The following is a 15906-nucleotide window of genomic DNA, read 5'->3' as shown; positions in this document are numbered from 1 at the left end:
AAAACAACAGCAAAAAAAAAAAAAAAAAAAAAAAAGCAAGAGGTTTGAAGTCGAACATGTCTGAATAAAATTTCTCCAGCTGCTTTATGTTAAGTGTGACACTATTTTTAGTGGAAACAGCGCAGAGCAAAGCACAAGCGCCATTTCTTGTCTGTATAAGGCCAAAACCTGCGGAAAAGAAGAAAGGAAACAATTCAAAATGCTTGAAATGGGCTTGGTTCCTATTCAAGTTGACTCAGAAAGTTCTTTTCAGAGTCTGTTTTTTTTTCAGAGGCGTTCGACACACCGCGGAGCCGACAAACGACTCCCCAAAGGTCTGTTTTTTTTTTTTTGTTGTTGTTGTTTTTTATGTAGACGCTCTGTTTGTGTGCCAGAACGATATCACGCCCAATCAAGTGGCGTTTCAAATCCTAATAACGCTGTTGGAAGTGCATTATCTGCGTGAACGCGCACAGACTGTAATCAAGGCGGCTTTCGACGAAAGGATGTGAGAATTTTAATGATGGCTGTGACGAGTCGGGTCACGGCTTTACGTCTGTCTGACTTCAGCCGAGTCCAATTCTTTTTTTTTAATTTATTTATTTATTTTATTATTTTTAATGCGCAACATAGAGACTCCATACGCATTCTCCTTCCTCAACTTTAGGTCATTTCAAGATCAGTTTCATGCCTCTATATAATAGATAATATTTGTTTGCTTGTGTTTTAAATATATCACCTCCAAGTAAACCTGTGTGAATTTTTTTTTTGTCATCTTGCTACTAATTATCCATTTTACTCGCACTACGTGTCTTATGTTGTAAAAATTTACATCTAGATTTTTTAAAAACCCGTGTCGACAGTAAATCTTTAATTTAGTTTGTTTGTGCAGCTGATGAGTTTTATAGTCGGACTAAGAGTGGTAGCTGCCGAACCACTTTAGTGTCATGAACACAGCGAATACATTTACCCCATAAAACTATTAAAATTAGTGTTTGTTGAAGATTCCTGCTGAGTTCCAATATGAACGATGCGGAGGCAAATAAGTAAGCAATATCAGGACTTAATTAATACAAACAGGGTCTGCGAGATGAAGATTATTTTACATGATGCAACTGAGATTTGCTTTAGCTTATAACTTTATGAACCTTTGGTGGATGAAACAATCAGTGTGTACCTCCTTGAACCCGGGCTGTGTCTTTGAGATGTGTGTGTGTGTGTGTGTTTTCCAAATCACAGCGGCCATTGCAGGCAGTGTGTTTGAAATTGTTCTGCTCCGCGCGCTAGTCAAGCGGAAAGCCACTGATGGACGTGCGCCACGATGCCCGGACCTCAGCATCTGGCCCCTTTTCTCATTTTTATTACACAAGAATAACAATAAGCGGGGTCGTCAACCCCTGTGTGAGATTTTGCTACACTTTTCTTAGAGTCTGCGAAGCTGATGCCGGGAAATTTCCATTTTTCCGCATCCATATTTAATTGAGTTTTGTCCCAGTGGTGCGGAAATGATTTGTTTTTTGCTCTCTGTTCACTTGACTCCTCTTCGGAGTCGCTAACCCTGATTAAGACGTTCCCGTTAATTTCCCAGCGCACACCTTTTTTTTTGTGCATTAATGGTTCTGATCGTCTAATTAAAACTTCTCAGCTCGGCTGCTGATCACCGCTCGTTGTGCCTCTGACCTGAAGTTTTAATTGCCGCATCAGAAGCGATAATAATTTTGAGGTTCTGATGATTAAAAACAATGCCATTGCCAACTAGATGATAGATGAAGATTTGGGGGTGGGCACATCAGAGGGGAAGTTTATGTGGAGTGGGGATTTAGAGAGCAGGCTGTAAAGATGGGTGTGTACCTGCAGGCGGATTACAACTGGTGGAAGAAGGGCTGGCATAGCATATTGAGCCCTGCCAGCCCACCTGAGCCTCAGCGTCTTGCTGAAGGAACTGATTTAGTTGGTGCTGGGACGGCGCTCCCCAACTCGAATGTAAATCTGCTCATTTTGGAGTTCCCTGGTTGCCAGGATGTTTCAGTTGAGTTTTATGAAAGAAGATAGCAGTGTAGACACAATGATCGCAGATATGACGGAGCAGAAAGAGTCAGAAAAACAAAAGAGATGGGGAGCGTGCGTGCGTGCCGCTGTGGAAAACATCCATCACTATCAATTTGTAACATTTTGTTCCCTTTCTGTTTTTTAATGGATTTTTTTAGCTTCCGCTGCAGGATCGATGCCTGCATACAGGCGCACAGCGACACGCACGTGGGTCAAAAAGTCTTCTTTGCACCCCCTCCCCTCACTGGCCCCTCTCTCGCACAAATCTATTTTATTTTTAATCAGGTGCTTGCACATCTGCCTGCTTACTTATTTATTTTTTTTTGTTCTGCAAAGTATTACCTATCAAGAAAGCGCTTATTGCTTTCAGTCTAGAATGTGACCTTGCTCATTGCGTGTCATCTTCCGAAAGTGAAGGGGCCCGTTCGGACTATTTCGTATTGGCATTGTCTACGAGCTATTATCACACACGAGCCTTCAAGCTAAGCAGCACGCGCCCATCTTGTCGCCACAAAACACAAACAAGACGCTACGGGCAGGCGCTAAAGTAAGAAACGATGGCTGAAGAAAACAATGTAAGGTATGTTTGAAGTGCAAGAGGAAGAGGAAAAGACGCTGAAGTTGAGGGCAAATCTAAGGACAAATACGCCCTGGGGCTTCATCACAAACAGTGTAATTATGGTGTTTTCCAGAGCAGAGGACAAGCAGCCTAAAGTGGTTTAAGGGCGAAGAAAGGATCTGACAATAGTGACAAGAAACATTGTGACAGCTACGCACCAAAACAGCCAACTTTTATTCTCTTTGCTGCTTTGGGTAATTCACAGGACACATGGCTAACGTGTTAATATTGTACATCAAATCTGGACGCACAGCTGGAAGCACAGGATTACTTCGCTTGTGTTTCAATTTCATGAGTCCAGGATTTAGATAAATACACAACTGGCACACACAGTTCAAACGCTTTTGCTGAGAATAGCAGGGGAAATTTATTCCTGCAGCTTTGTTTTGGGCCTCCGCTTCCACGTTCCCTTTCAAGACGTTCGCAGGGGTGCAATTTGATAAACCGAGCGCCACGGTAAATGAGCAGACATCTCCTGTGTGGGGGTGTGTGTGCGTGTGTGTGTGTGTGTCCCACGGCTGCGGCGTGTGGCGCGGCAGCAAGGCATCGTGGGTAGTACAGTGAGTGGAGAAGGGGGCTCAGCGGTGCACCTCTCAAGGGCCCTTCAGCTAATATCTGTACAGATTAACTGCTTCACTTGTAGTTTGGTCACGGGGATCTCGCTTTGTTTTTGTGGCTCGTTGAGAGTGAGATCATTCCTATGTGAGTGTGGGGGTGTGTGTGTGTGTGTGTGGAATTGTTACACACTTTCTTTTTGTATGAAAAACACAATTACCTGCTGGTCTGAGAGGTCAGGTGACCTAGATTGACATGTAATCTTTTGGGGTCATGTTTAATTCAGCACAATCCGGAGATACACTGCTGAGTAAGTCAAAGGACACACACACACACACACACGCGCAGAGTGTCAATCCTCCAGGGTAAACTCAGCACATGCCGCTCCATTAGTTATCAATTAAGTCTCCAAATCTCCACCTGGCATCACGCTTACAACAATGAAGATGACACACTCATACACACACGTACAGACACACACGCCATCATCATCATCATGGCTCTCAACAGGAGGTTGAGGATCGTTTTTTTTGTTTGACGGCATATTAGCGGGCGAATGAGCGTATCGCGTCGGCGTGCGTCAATGTGTGTTGGTGCGGGCAGCACTTTTTGTCCATGAGGTTAACCTTGATGTGAGGCCCTGTCAGGCCAAATAATGTCAATCAATGACACCCGAGCCCTAATGTGGTGCCTAAAAAGCCGGCTGTTTAGATCTTTAGACATGCCCTCTTTCACCAGCATATGAATGCCGTTACAAGAAAATGAGCTGTGGCATTCCTCTAATAAGAGGCTTAAGACATTTTGACAGCAAATAAGGCACTGCAGCATAAAAATAAATGAATAATCTCAATGAGTAACACCAAAAGGAGGAGAGGTTTCATAGTTACTATAACTTTTTTCCCCTCCATCCCCACTGATTTAATTGATGTCCAAGGTTACCTTTTAATTAATTCATTCTTTTTTTTAAAGACTTTGATGATTCTGAAACACATCTTGTTGCCCTCCATCATCATCACCCTGATAGAGTAGTCTTTTCCTTATCAACAGACCTATAAATTTATATATTTTTTTACATCTATCATTGCCGGCCTTTTAACTATTTGCTTCGACTCTTTTCTTGCCTGTCCACGTCACCTTACACAATCTCACTTCACTCTCTCACATCCATAAAATAATATTGCACAAAACTTTTCCGATGCACCATTAAAATTTGATGAAACTCGTTTCTTTGTAGGACTGCAGGAGGAAGTGGGAAGAAAGCGTCTTCCTGCTTGTGGGATTTCAGAGACCCCCGGTGTCTGTGAGCCCCCTCATTTGTTGTCTTTTTCTTACAAGCAGGATGGAAACGTCAGTCGGCCTGACGTGTCAGTAGGATATGACCGGTGCGCACGCAAGTGTGGTTGGGAGTGAGTGTACAATCTATTGCTGCTGTGCATACTCTCCAGCCACATTATTTACAGACATCTGTCAAATCAAAATATTAATTGTGCCTTTTCAAAGAGAATAGCGTCAGAGAATTATTCATTGAGCAATATGTTTTATTATTGTGGGCTCAGTTTGTCGCAGTTTCACTCTCTCAACTGATCTACATCATCATCATCATCAGAAAAAAAAAACTTTTCGTGAGACCTTTAATAGGAGGTAGAATCAAACATGGCAGTTTTCACCTGAAACAGGAACAATGTTGTTTCTGGGAGTTCAGTCGAAAGAGGAATGCGCTGTGACTGTGTTTGAAGGTGTGATAAAACAAATCTTTCAAAAGGGCTTAGGGAAAAAAAATAAAATAAAAAATGAAACAAGCAGTGCTACTTTACGGGGAAAAAAGAACGCTGCCTATTTTGGGTCTTACTAAACTGAAGGAAGTACTGTTAAGTTGACTCAAACAAATAAATTACCTTTTTATAAAAACCACAGAAACTACTTTAGCATTGTACCCCAAACCGACTTTGTTTCCTGCATCTTCATCTTCATGACACTTGTGATGCACCACGCACCAAACTGTCACGCACAACAACTGACTGCGCATTACTGAAGGCTTAAAATATAGTTTGACTTGAACTGGTGACGGGCGACAGGGAAAGCCTGAGCGGCAAACGCGGGGCGCTCGCTCGTTCGCTGCATCCAGCTGCCCGTTTTACATTTCTGCAACATTCATATTCCTCTTATTATTATTTTAAAGTGAAAACGGATACTCCGTTGAAGTGCAAATCTGATGAATTACAGGAGCAGATTGCTGCAATTAATTATTTAAACTTATTTTATAAATATTCAGGTCTGTCATGCATCTAATAATGAACGCTTTAGAGGAGGTTACTTCCCGTGTGCATCCTAATGTGTCAGAAAGATCACTTTTAATCACGTTTGTGTCAGCGAACGCTGGGTTGGGTGAAAAAAATGTGAAATCAAGAAAACTTGACTGCTTGACTTCTGCACTCGTGACAGCCTCTCGCGTTTTGCTCATTTCACACGGTGCCTCTTCTTCCATTTCTCATTCTTCTGCGAGTGGCCCATCTGAGAAGGTGCTGAACACCTTTCAGCTCCTCTTCTCTAATTTGAATGGAGAATAATGCATTGGCAGCACTCTACCTTCTGGACACACCTAGTCCCAGTGCTACCGCTGCCATATGCTGTGTTGATACATATTCATTACACTTTCTCCTGCGTTGCTGCGCGGTGAGGCTCAGGCTCTCAGAACTTCAAATGGAAAGAGGAGGAGAGGAAAAAAAGAGGAAAAGGTGCAGTACATCGAAAGTTTGACTTGCTCCATCCCCTCATGCGTTGCTCCATTCTTTCTCTCTCGTGCAAAGAGAGCGCACACTCACGTCTTGATAGGAACCTGCTAAGTTGCGTGCTTTTCCCAAATGGTCTTCAAGAAATGGTGACTGCAGCGGGATCCATTATGACAGCTCGTTGCTAAACTACACTCAGGCTAAAAGTGGGGTAGGATCGTCTATATGCTATCGTCAAGGTTCGACCTCAGGTGAAAAATAGGTTTGACTTTTGGCCCTTTGAGGTGGGATTATACATTTACAACACCAGGTCATGAACTGTATTAGTTAATATTATGGCTGCCACTATTGAATACTTTTTAGAATTGATTATTTTTTCGATTATTCAGTCGATTAATCGATAGAAACGTATTTTGCATTAAATGGAATTGCAAATTCATTTTTTTCCACCAATTGCTGTTTACAAACCAAATACTGTTGGTTATTTGCTCCTGTTGACTGATTAAACAAAACCAAACAACAATTAAGCTGTAGCACACGAGAAGGAGTCTCAACAATGTTTTTGAAACTGACAGCTACTTCTTGGGTACTGATTAATGCAAAGGGCAGCACTTGAGGGCTTCAGGTCACTTAGAGGTCATTCTTATTGTGACTGCAAATCCTTGTTTTTTGATTAAAGATTAAACAGACTATTATTTTTTTTTCAATAAGTGATTATGATTCAGTTACAGTTTTGGTTTGTAACATGTCACAAAATGTAAAATGAGAAACTGTTTGTCACTGTTCTTCAAAGTAAAACAAGATGTTTGTTATTTGGAATTAAACACAAGGATAATCAGTCCACTTCCAACGGTGTATAAACGAGACTCTTTCATACCATTCTGGACTACTTTACAGCTCAGGGCAATTAGTATTTGTGGCTTGGTAGTTGATACACTGGTATATATTCTCTGTACTCTGCTTATCCTCACAAGGGTCACGGGTGTGCTTGAGTTGACTTTGGGTGAGAACAGGTCACCAGCCAACTGCCGGATTTATTTATAATATTTCATTACTTAAATGCCATTAACCAATCACCTAATTAAGACCTGCCTGCTTTAAAGCACATTTATACTCTCGTTAGAGGGTACAGTTTTGGCTGTAACAGATCAAATGACACTGTGCAATGCACCTAAGAACTAAATGTAAAGCTGAACGCTACAGAAACACACGCACACACACACTCACACACACACTGAGCACTGCAAGATTAACACAGTCAGAGCTCCAATGATACCCCATCATTATCTGCACACGGGGCCCTCCTTCGTAGCGTGCTTGCCTCTCTGTCCTCTCCACGGCTTCTCGATGGAGGTAGTAATTACCAAAGTTAACATTTCTTGTTTCGCCGGTCCTCCAGCAAAGATCCACATCCACCATTATTTCTTTCTTTTTTTTTTTTTTTGGACACAGCTAAAGATGCAGGCATAAGTGTTTGATGGCAGCACCTGTTAGCGTGAAAGACTGTGTGTGTGCGCGTGTACGTTTGTGTGTGCGTGCGCACAATGTCATTGTATCATTATGAGATTACTTGGTGGCCAGCTGGTGTGCAATAAAATACACCGTGTGCTATCCCAGATCCAGATCAGTCCTGTGGGTGGACCGGAGCAGAGGGAGCCTTGATGCGCCACTGTACTATTTGCTGTACTGTACAATGTTGGTTTACCAGGCTGGGATCACAGCAATGCTCTCTCCTGCCAGGCCTTTTTTCATTACCAACAATTCTTCTACTCATTGCCTTTCTTCTCCTCTCCCACCGGAACTTTGGCGCTATCAAAGGTGATCGCTTGCTAAAACGCATTTTCTCAAACGTCTTCTTACGCCAGCCATTTCCCTCGGCACTCTCGGGTAAACGTCACTCAGAAAACAGAAGGGAAGATTTGATAGCAAGATCAAAAAGGGAGGAAGGACAGCCAGGAGAGTAGGGAGATGGCGGGGGAGAAAAAGCCGAACGCGATCCTCCTCCCCCATCCACCAACAAGTGCTCAAGGTAATTTCTCCAAGCAAGGACCGTGTTTTCAAACGCAAATACAACAAACTGCCACGAGACATCAAAATGGGCGATTTTGACTTCAGAGGCTCTTTAGATGCTTCAGGAGATGTCAGAGTCGGGCCTTTGGGACAGAACTGTGAGAACAGAAGGCGCCAGGAGGCAGTTAACAACCAATACAGGAACCCTACCATAAGGAAAGAAAGTCTCCTCCCAACCTGCCAACTGGTACCAACCCCGTTTGCACTACAGTTATTGTTTTCACTTGTCAAAGGTGGTTAAAGGTACTGATAACACTTTTTAACTTTTTTTTTCAGTCACCCTTCTGTTAGGGTTCAAACTATTACGAAAATTACCTTGATGGGCCGCAAAGGTTCTGTATGTTTCTAGCATGCAAACAGCCCAAAACCATTTTGAGCTGATGTCACTTTACTTCATGTAAATGACGCAACTAAAGTCGGCCTACGCACCCCACAGCGGAAACGCAAGTTAGAATAGGGTTCATCATTCTAAACCATACCGCGGAAAAGTCAACTAAACGTCTCTGTTGAATGGCGACTTCAGATGAACAGTAAACCGCCACCTGAGCGCTCGTGTCAGCTGCAAGCAATCAACAAAGCCTATCTGCTGTTCTGTGCTGACTATTTATTGAACTGTTGGAATAGTGAGTCCCAAGTATTGGGACATTCTGGGACACTTATTCGGCGTGCGTTCGGATGACTTTGAAGGAGATTAGCCTGGCTCATTTTCAAATGGCCCTTTCTTCCAAAACGCACCATACAAGTGGGTCGAGGAGATCGGCAGAGCCGCCAGGTGAGGCAGCAGTCAGAGGAGATTGTGTCCAGTGTAAATCAGCTTAAGGGAAGAAAAAGAGAGGGAAAGGCTGAGGCAAAAAGACAAGCAAGCTTTGGCTCTGCTATACGAGTTTAGTTAACAGGAGAGTTGGCGCGTGAGTTATGGCGAGCAAAAGGCTGAGGGACGCTGTATTTATGAGGGGACTGAGTGAGTGTTAAATCCCCAGTAAGAAATAAAGTTGTCCCTGAACGAACAGGGGAAACATTTCACTCAGTCACTCAGTGGTGGCTTTAAAAAAAAAAAAAAAAAAAAAAAAAAAAAAAAAAGAAGTACTATCCATCTTTCCACAGGAAGCTCTCTTCCTTATTTCCCAATTTTGTTTTCTTGCTTAAAAATGCCATAGATCACATCCAAGTGAATTGAATTCCAAAATTTGAATAGAGAGGTAATGTCCCCCTTGTGAATAATATTTCGGGAAGTCGTGAGCCAAGAAAAATAAAATGAATCAAAAACTGCATATAAAGTCTTACTGAGAAATTGGGCTAAGTGGGGCAGCCAAAGCACATTGTGCACTTGTTGCAGTGCAAGAGGTCGTCCAAGGAAAGTTTTCCACTGTACTTAAAACAGATAAAGTCTTTCTTTTCTTCTTTTTTTTTTACGTTTATTATTTGAAGTTATCCTGTACAGTATATAATATATGTGACACCAATGTAGCAGTGTTTCCACTAAATTGTATTTCCATGTAGTAAACCTTTTGAAGTTGAGTTCAAAAGCCAGAAAAGGCACATGGCCAACAAAAAAAAGGAAGAGCCTCACGTTGTTCACATTTCAAGTCCAACTCAAAATTCGTGTGCAGCCCCGGCAGCAGTAATAACAATTATTACTTATAAAGGCTATATTTTTACATTAACTTAAAAGGCTAGATCTTTTTTTTTCTTTTTTTCTTCCCCTCCAGCTTGTGCGGCCTCACTTACCCTAAGTATCTTCATAAATCACCAGTTACTGTTAACATGTACTCCACAATTCAGTCATCAATCTCCTACCAGGTCAGAGTGAAAACAGAGGGGGAAATGTCTGCTTAGTACAATGTCTCTCTGGTGAATGCAGCTACCACCACCCACTGCTCAAACACACACACACACACACATAAAGTTAAATAACAAACACGCGCTGGCGCACGGCAACCAGAGCGGCCCAGTGGGACTCGGGAGGGGTTTCAAGATCGTCATGGTAACACAATCCAAATTCAATTGTGACTTCACCTCTCACTCAGGAAGCTGCAGCCCTATCACTCTATCTATTTATTTATCAATTTATTTATTTAACAAGACAAGCGCAATCCAAAAAGTCGACCGACTTGTGTCTGCTCCTCATCTTGACTCGCGAGGACCACGGTGTGGCGGCAGGCCGAGGCAGACACCCACGGGGCCGCATGTAAATCTGTGTTTACGCTTAGTGATGTCGTGTTTATTTAAGCAAAAGAAAATAGAATTGTACGCTAGGAGGATTCGCTCCCCTTCGCGACAGTGAGGAACAAGACTCTTGAGCCCCATGCACACAGTGTTTACATGTGCAGAGTGGAAAATCCCTTAGATGACAAACCTCTCCATCACATCTGCGCCTCAACCGCCAAATCAATCTCCACACTGCAAATTATTTCAATGTCGCGTCCGAAAAAAAAACAAAAAAAAAAAAACATCTGCTCTTGACATTAGAGCAGCGGGATTTAAGGTACTTTTGAATCATTTCCCCTTTTAGCCTGTGCAACGGTGTACTTACAGTACACCATGTATTGATGTAGCCTTTAATCATCACCACTGCTTGAATAGGAGCTTCATAAAATATCAAATGCATTTGCAATAAAGTGAAATAATATATAATTAGTGGTGGCCGGAGTAGTAATCCTTTACTTGAGCACAAAACCAGCATGTTAAAATATTTCATTTGTGGTTCAACTCCTAAAATGGCAGAATAAAGGTAAATTGTTGTTTATTAGGAATGACATTTCTGTGGACTGTGGAGGTCTAAATTTACAGTTTCTCCGACGTGCTCCTTATTAATGCTGACCCTTCAGTTGTCTTGTGCTTTGATTCATTCCTAACAGGTAAAAGTTCTGTTTGGTGTCTCCTGTCTTGTCTTTGTACTGCTTTCTGGTCTAGGCCACTCTTGGAAACTAGATTTAAATTCCATTACATTTTAAATGAACAAATAAATCTTGATTGAAGTTTTTTGCATAATTACATCGTAAAAAATTCTATCACAGTGAAAGCAGACTGTTTGCACAAGTTATTAAAAAAAAAAGTGACTTCTACAGAACAAGAGTTAAAAACCAGAACAACTACTTTTGAACAGTAACGAATGAAGTTAAGTCCTTTCCAGCAGGGCAAAACTTTTAACAAAGTTGTCCGTCTGTGACTTGAAGTCGAGATCTTGAAGCAAAAGTGAATCCTCATCACATCATCGTAAAAGAGCAATTCCAGACTAACATTGACACCTGTTCTCTAAACAATTCCACGCCATCATCGCCAGCTGCAACTAGTAGCACGGCGGTTCACCTCGAGGTTTGCACTGTGCGTGTGTGTGTTTTGTCTGCGAGGGGAGGGGGGAGGGGGGGTGAGGGTCGGGAGGCGGGGTGGGGATGTGTGCGTGTGAGGGGTTAGGTGTGTGAGAATCTTACCTGGCAGCAGACCGCCCTCCGCGCTCTGCCTCACCTCTCCCTCCTGCCCTGGAAGGATTCTCTCCACAAAACAAGGCATTTTCTCCTCAACTGCTCAGCGCCGGGGCTCTACTCTCTCTCTCCCTCCCTCTCTCCTTCACACACTTCTCCTCTTTCCCACTCTGTGCTCCTCATCGTCCTCCTACTCCTCCTCTCTCACTGTCTGACTCCACTCCCCCTCCTCCTCCTCCTCCACCTCTCAGCACAGATGTCGAAGCTGTGCAAGTTTACCCACTTTACCGGTAGGGGTCCTTCATCGTGCTTCTCCACCCCACAGACATGAGGAAAAGTGCGCACACACGCACACACACAGGCATAAAACTCTCACACAAACACACACAGGAAGAGAGAGCCACTTAACGGACGCCCCCCCTGTCACTGGTACAATGAGAACCCTGCGCTGAACAGCACGACTGCTGCGTTTGTGTGCGTGTGGGGGTGTTCATGCGTGTGTGTGTGAGAGAGAGACAGGTGTAAAGTGGGTGATTTGCACAGGGAGCTGGCCCTCGGCCGTTTCCAGTCCAGTTCGACCTGGCTCTGTCTTGGCCCCTGGCCCCTCAAGTGTGTGGCACTGTTGGAGTGGCACTCCCTCTCTCGCTCTGTCACACACTCACAGAAACACACACATTCACACACTAAGGCAGAGTTACATTGCAACACCAGCTGCTGAAAGGGGAGAGGGGGTGTGTGTTTTTTTTTTTTTTATTATATCTGGACACACAAATTTCCACTCAAACACAACACAGGCTATCAACTGTTTTGTGCTGCTGTTAACAGTGATAACACTTGCTTTGTGCGCTGGGTGTGCGTGTGTGTGCGCATATGTGCATAAGCACACAAATACATCATGGGTGCCTGTTTGCACTCATATTTCAGCCCTAACAGGATTTTTGAGGGGAAAAAAGTGAAAGCAATTCTCATTGACACTGGCCTGTTAGATTTGAAGGCTCTCAGCTAGTCTGCGGTGGGGAATTTCTAGTTTCTCTCCTACTTGAGGGTCACTTTTCACATCGTAATAACAATACTGCAGCATATGAGCTGTCCCGCTGAAGAGCGTCATCTCTTGTGTTTGTCTTCGAATAAGGGCACAATCCCCAGAGGATAAGAAGTTCGAATGTGACTGTCAAGAGTCTAAACAAGCCCGTGTTTGCCTTCTGTGTGCCGCATCTTGTTAACGCCAAATTTAACGTGTTTGCTTCAAAAACATCATGCAGGGGAAAGAACAAAATGATGGTTAAAGACTTGACGAAGGAGTGCGATGTCTCATTAGCAGCAGAATGGCACAGCACATTTGTCAGATTCTGCTTTGGAGATAAGAAAGCACTGAGATTAACACAGGCTGGAACTTTATCCAGCTCATATTATTATTTTTGTTTTATCAAATATTGCTCAACTTGTAAAGTTGGTTTATAATGCAGAAAGCGCTGATCGCATCAAGTTGCCATGCCATTAAAATATCAAAAGTGTCATTATCAGGTCAAAGTTTGTCTGAGGACTTGTTTTTCTATTTATTGCTGCCAGGAACAGGATAAGGTATCTGCAGTCAAGACGAGATATCCTGGACGTGCTCTCATTTGAACAAGGGGTGGATCACCTTTATTTGAATCAAACAAAGCCCTCTAATGACGCAAAAATTGTGGGCATTCGTTGACAGATGAGGCTCAACGCCCTATCAGACGACTTTCTAAACCGTGACAAAGTGTCATACTGTCACGCAAAAAAAGGATGTGAAAACAGCAGCACACGGATGTTGAATCAAGTACGTACTTGCAATTCTCGCTTTGAAAGCAGGGCTGAAAACAAACACCTTTTAGCTCAAATGACAGAAAATAATTGCTATTTAGACAAAAATACTGCACACTGGGGAAGTTGAAGGCAGAGGCAGTACTAGGTGATGGAGGAGCAGCATAAGGGCAAGTTAAACATCCCTTAAATAGACTACAAATGAAGTCACTTAACACCCACTCGCCTCCCTCGCCACCGTGTGCTCTGTGTGTCTTCAACAGAAAAAGTCTGTTTGACTATCTCGCACTCAGGTTCATGCTTGTCTTTTGCTGTTTTCCCCGTCTAAACAGCCACCTCGCCTGTCACAGCGCAGGAACGGGCGTATTCCCCTTAAATTGCTCCTTTTGACAAGTGATCTGTAAATAAAGCCGGATCCTCAACTTCCCGCTGTCTGTCGCTACCGCACTTTCTCCCCGCTCTGATCTTTGCGCTCCCCTACCTCTTCCCAAAAAACTCCACACTCGAAACATGAAGGTCTCACTGTGACCCATCCCCCTGCGCATGCACACACCCACACACAAATAATCATAGGCGCACATTTACCCCATAGCCCCCGCACCCCCACAACTCCATTCCCCATGCCTCTATAAAAACACAAATATGCTATAACTCAGCCAGCGATGCCACATAGCCTCCATCTTGCCCCGCGCGGAAGGGGGGTGTGGGTGAGGGAGTGTTGGAGGGGGAGGGGGGGGCGGGGTGCAGGCCTTTCGGGAAGGTCACCAACAAATGGTTTTCCGATTCACTGCCCCTGAAATAATTTTGTGCATTAAAACCTGAATCTGCACTTTCTGGCCTGAAAGCTTTTCTAATTATTGCAGTGTCCTTGGGACAGACACAGATCCTTCACACGCCGGGGGAAACAAGCTATAGAGCAAGCACTAGAGCCTCAAACACCCCTCGGCCGACCTCCCTCCCTTCTCCTATCCCTCCATCTCCCCCACCTTTCTCTCCCCGCTTTACAGCCGACCCCCACCCTCCCCAATCTGTTTTCAAAGCGTGTCTGTCCTTTATTAAATTGTTTTCTTTTCCACATTATCAGTTGCCATGGAGACCCCATCTCTCGGATTATTTGAATTTCATTATATCTATTGATTTGGGAGCATTTCATCTTTTTTATTGTTTTTCTGTCAATTTTCAAAACGAATAACCATCTAATTTGCGTCAGCGCTGATTATGTTCGTCCCTCAATAGAGGTCGGCAGCTGCGCCGGGGAAACAAATCAATGGAAAAACATCATAAAACTCGAAAGTACAATCAACCGGGATATGGGTGACATTCCGTGGTTGCTGAAACGAAGTCATCAAAAAATATATACTTTTTTTTTTTTTTTCCCTCTCTCGTAGCGTCTCTGCATGTGCATGCGGGGGTGTAGTGAAGAGGACACATATGTGTCTGGACCGATGTATTACTATATCGCACAATGGTACATTTCCATACTGATAGCAGCCCCTCCCTGCCAGACTAAAACAAAAAAAAATGCTTACTGTATCTAAATAATTTATGCAATTTTAGCATTTATATATAAATTTTTTAATAAGCTGCTTGGAGCAAAGTGGCCATTAACAAAACACACAGCTGTCCAATGGGCTAAGCCCAGCAGATCAATTGCGCTTTTTATGACATGATAAAATGCTTTTAAAGCAATTTACGCAAATATGGAAAAAATGACTTCATGTGCTTCATTTATTCATAAGGACGTGGATTAGAAAGGAAAAATAAAAGTCTTACAAAAGCAAGACAGGAGTGTGATCGTCCCGGTCCTAACTGGAACGGACTTGCTGCCCTCTCCACAAGGACATAAAGTTTCATTACTGATGCACGCAGTCAAAGGCAATTTAGCAAACACAGTGTGCAAAACAAAACATCAGCATATTGCAAGTGTTCTTGTATTAAGCGGACCTTGCATGTTGTTTTCCAATTTTTATTCATTTTTGTGGGGCAGGGTGTCGGGTGATGGATTTTTCCTCCCCCTGCCCGGTGTCACCCTGACCCAAAGCCAAGGGGAGGCGGAGGAGGAGGAGGGGGAGGAGGAGGAGGAGGAGGAGGAGGAGGCCTCAGTGGCAGCGATGTGCTCTTCCTGGCCAGCAAAACCCACCCTGACCACGTGCCAAACTTTGGGGCCTCGCAGCAGAACAAGAGCGGCCAGCGCAGAGAGACAACAGGGCCGCGCAATATTTCACTTGATCCGATCATTTAGCGTTTCAGTGCAGGGGCACATGCACACATTCAAATGCACAGCAGTATTGATGGGGCAGAATGAGGAGGGGTTGGTTGGGTCAGGCAGGGGCATTTGGAGGCTAATCTTGTTTCAAAGCATCCTCTCTTCATGTGCCAACAATGTGCCGCAGCAGCCCCACCAAACGCTGCTGCTGAAGGCCCCATGTTTGCAACACATGTCAACATTTGACAAAGCATTACTCCACCCCCCAACGACCCCCCCCCCCGCACCCCCCACCTCCTCCCCAACAATATTCTCCAGCGCAGGCCTTTGAAATGAACGCGCTAACAAATGAGCTTTTTATGTTTATTTGTGCGTGGGTGTGTCAGAGGGGAGCGAAAGGCATATCTTCTTTTATAAGGCAACGGTTCTCAACTGAACACAACGAGCCCGAGACACAAAAAGAGGAAGAGAGGAAAAAGAATGTTT

At 43.8% G+C, this 15906-nt stretch overlaps 1 protein-coding gene across 7 annotated transcripts in view; it reads right to left on the bottom strand.

The window, feature by feature from the left end:
• Nucleotides 1–15906, bottom strand: part of casz1 (castor zinc finger 1) — a 173853-nt gene that overhangs the window by 38533 nt on the left and 119414 nt on the right. For 2 of the 7 annotated variants that reach the window (XM_088290471.1, XM_088290476.1), the window contains exon 1: nucleotides 11433–11627. The exons of 3 other annotated variants lie outside the window; for them this stretch is intronic. In XM_088290471.1, coding sequence (XP_088146597.1) covers nucleotides 11433–11511 — 79 coding nt within the window. In that variant the 5' untranslated portion in view covers nucleotides 11512–11627. Of the gene's footprint in view, nucleotides 1–11432; nucleotides 11628–15906 lie in introns of those variants that run through there. 2 more of the 7 variants (XM_088290472.1, XM_088290477.1) reach the window with 1 other exon arrangement.

Source organism: Idiotropiscis lumnitzeri, chromosome 3, assembly GCF_059441095.1.
Source record: "Idiotropiscis lumnitzeri isolate Australia: NSW breed Sydney's pygmy pipehorse chromosome 3, RoL_Ilum_1.0, whole genome shotgun sequence".
Lineage (NCBI taxonomy): Eukaryota > Metazoa > Chordata > Actinopteri > Syngnathiformes > Syngnathidae > Idiotropiscis > Idiotropiscis lumnitzeri.
This window is presented reverse-complemented; position numbering and strand designations above follow the sequence as displayed.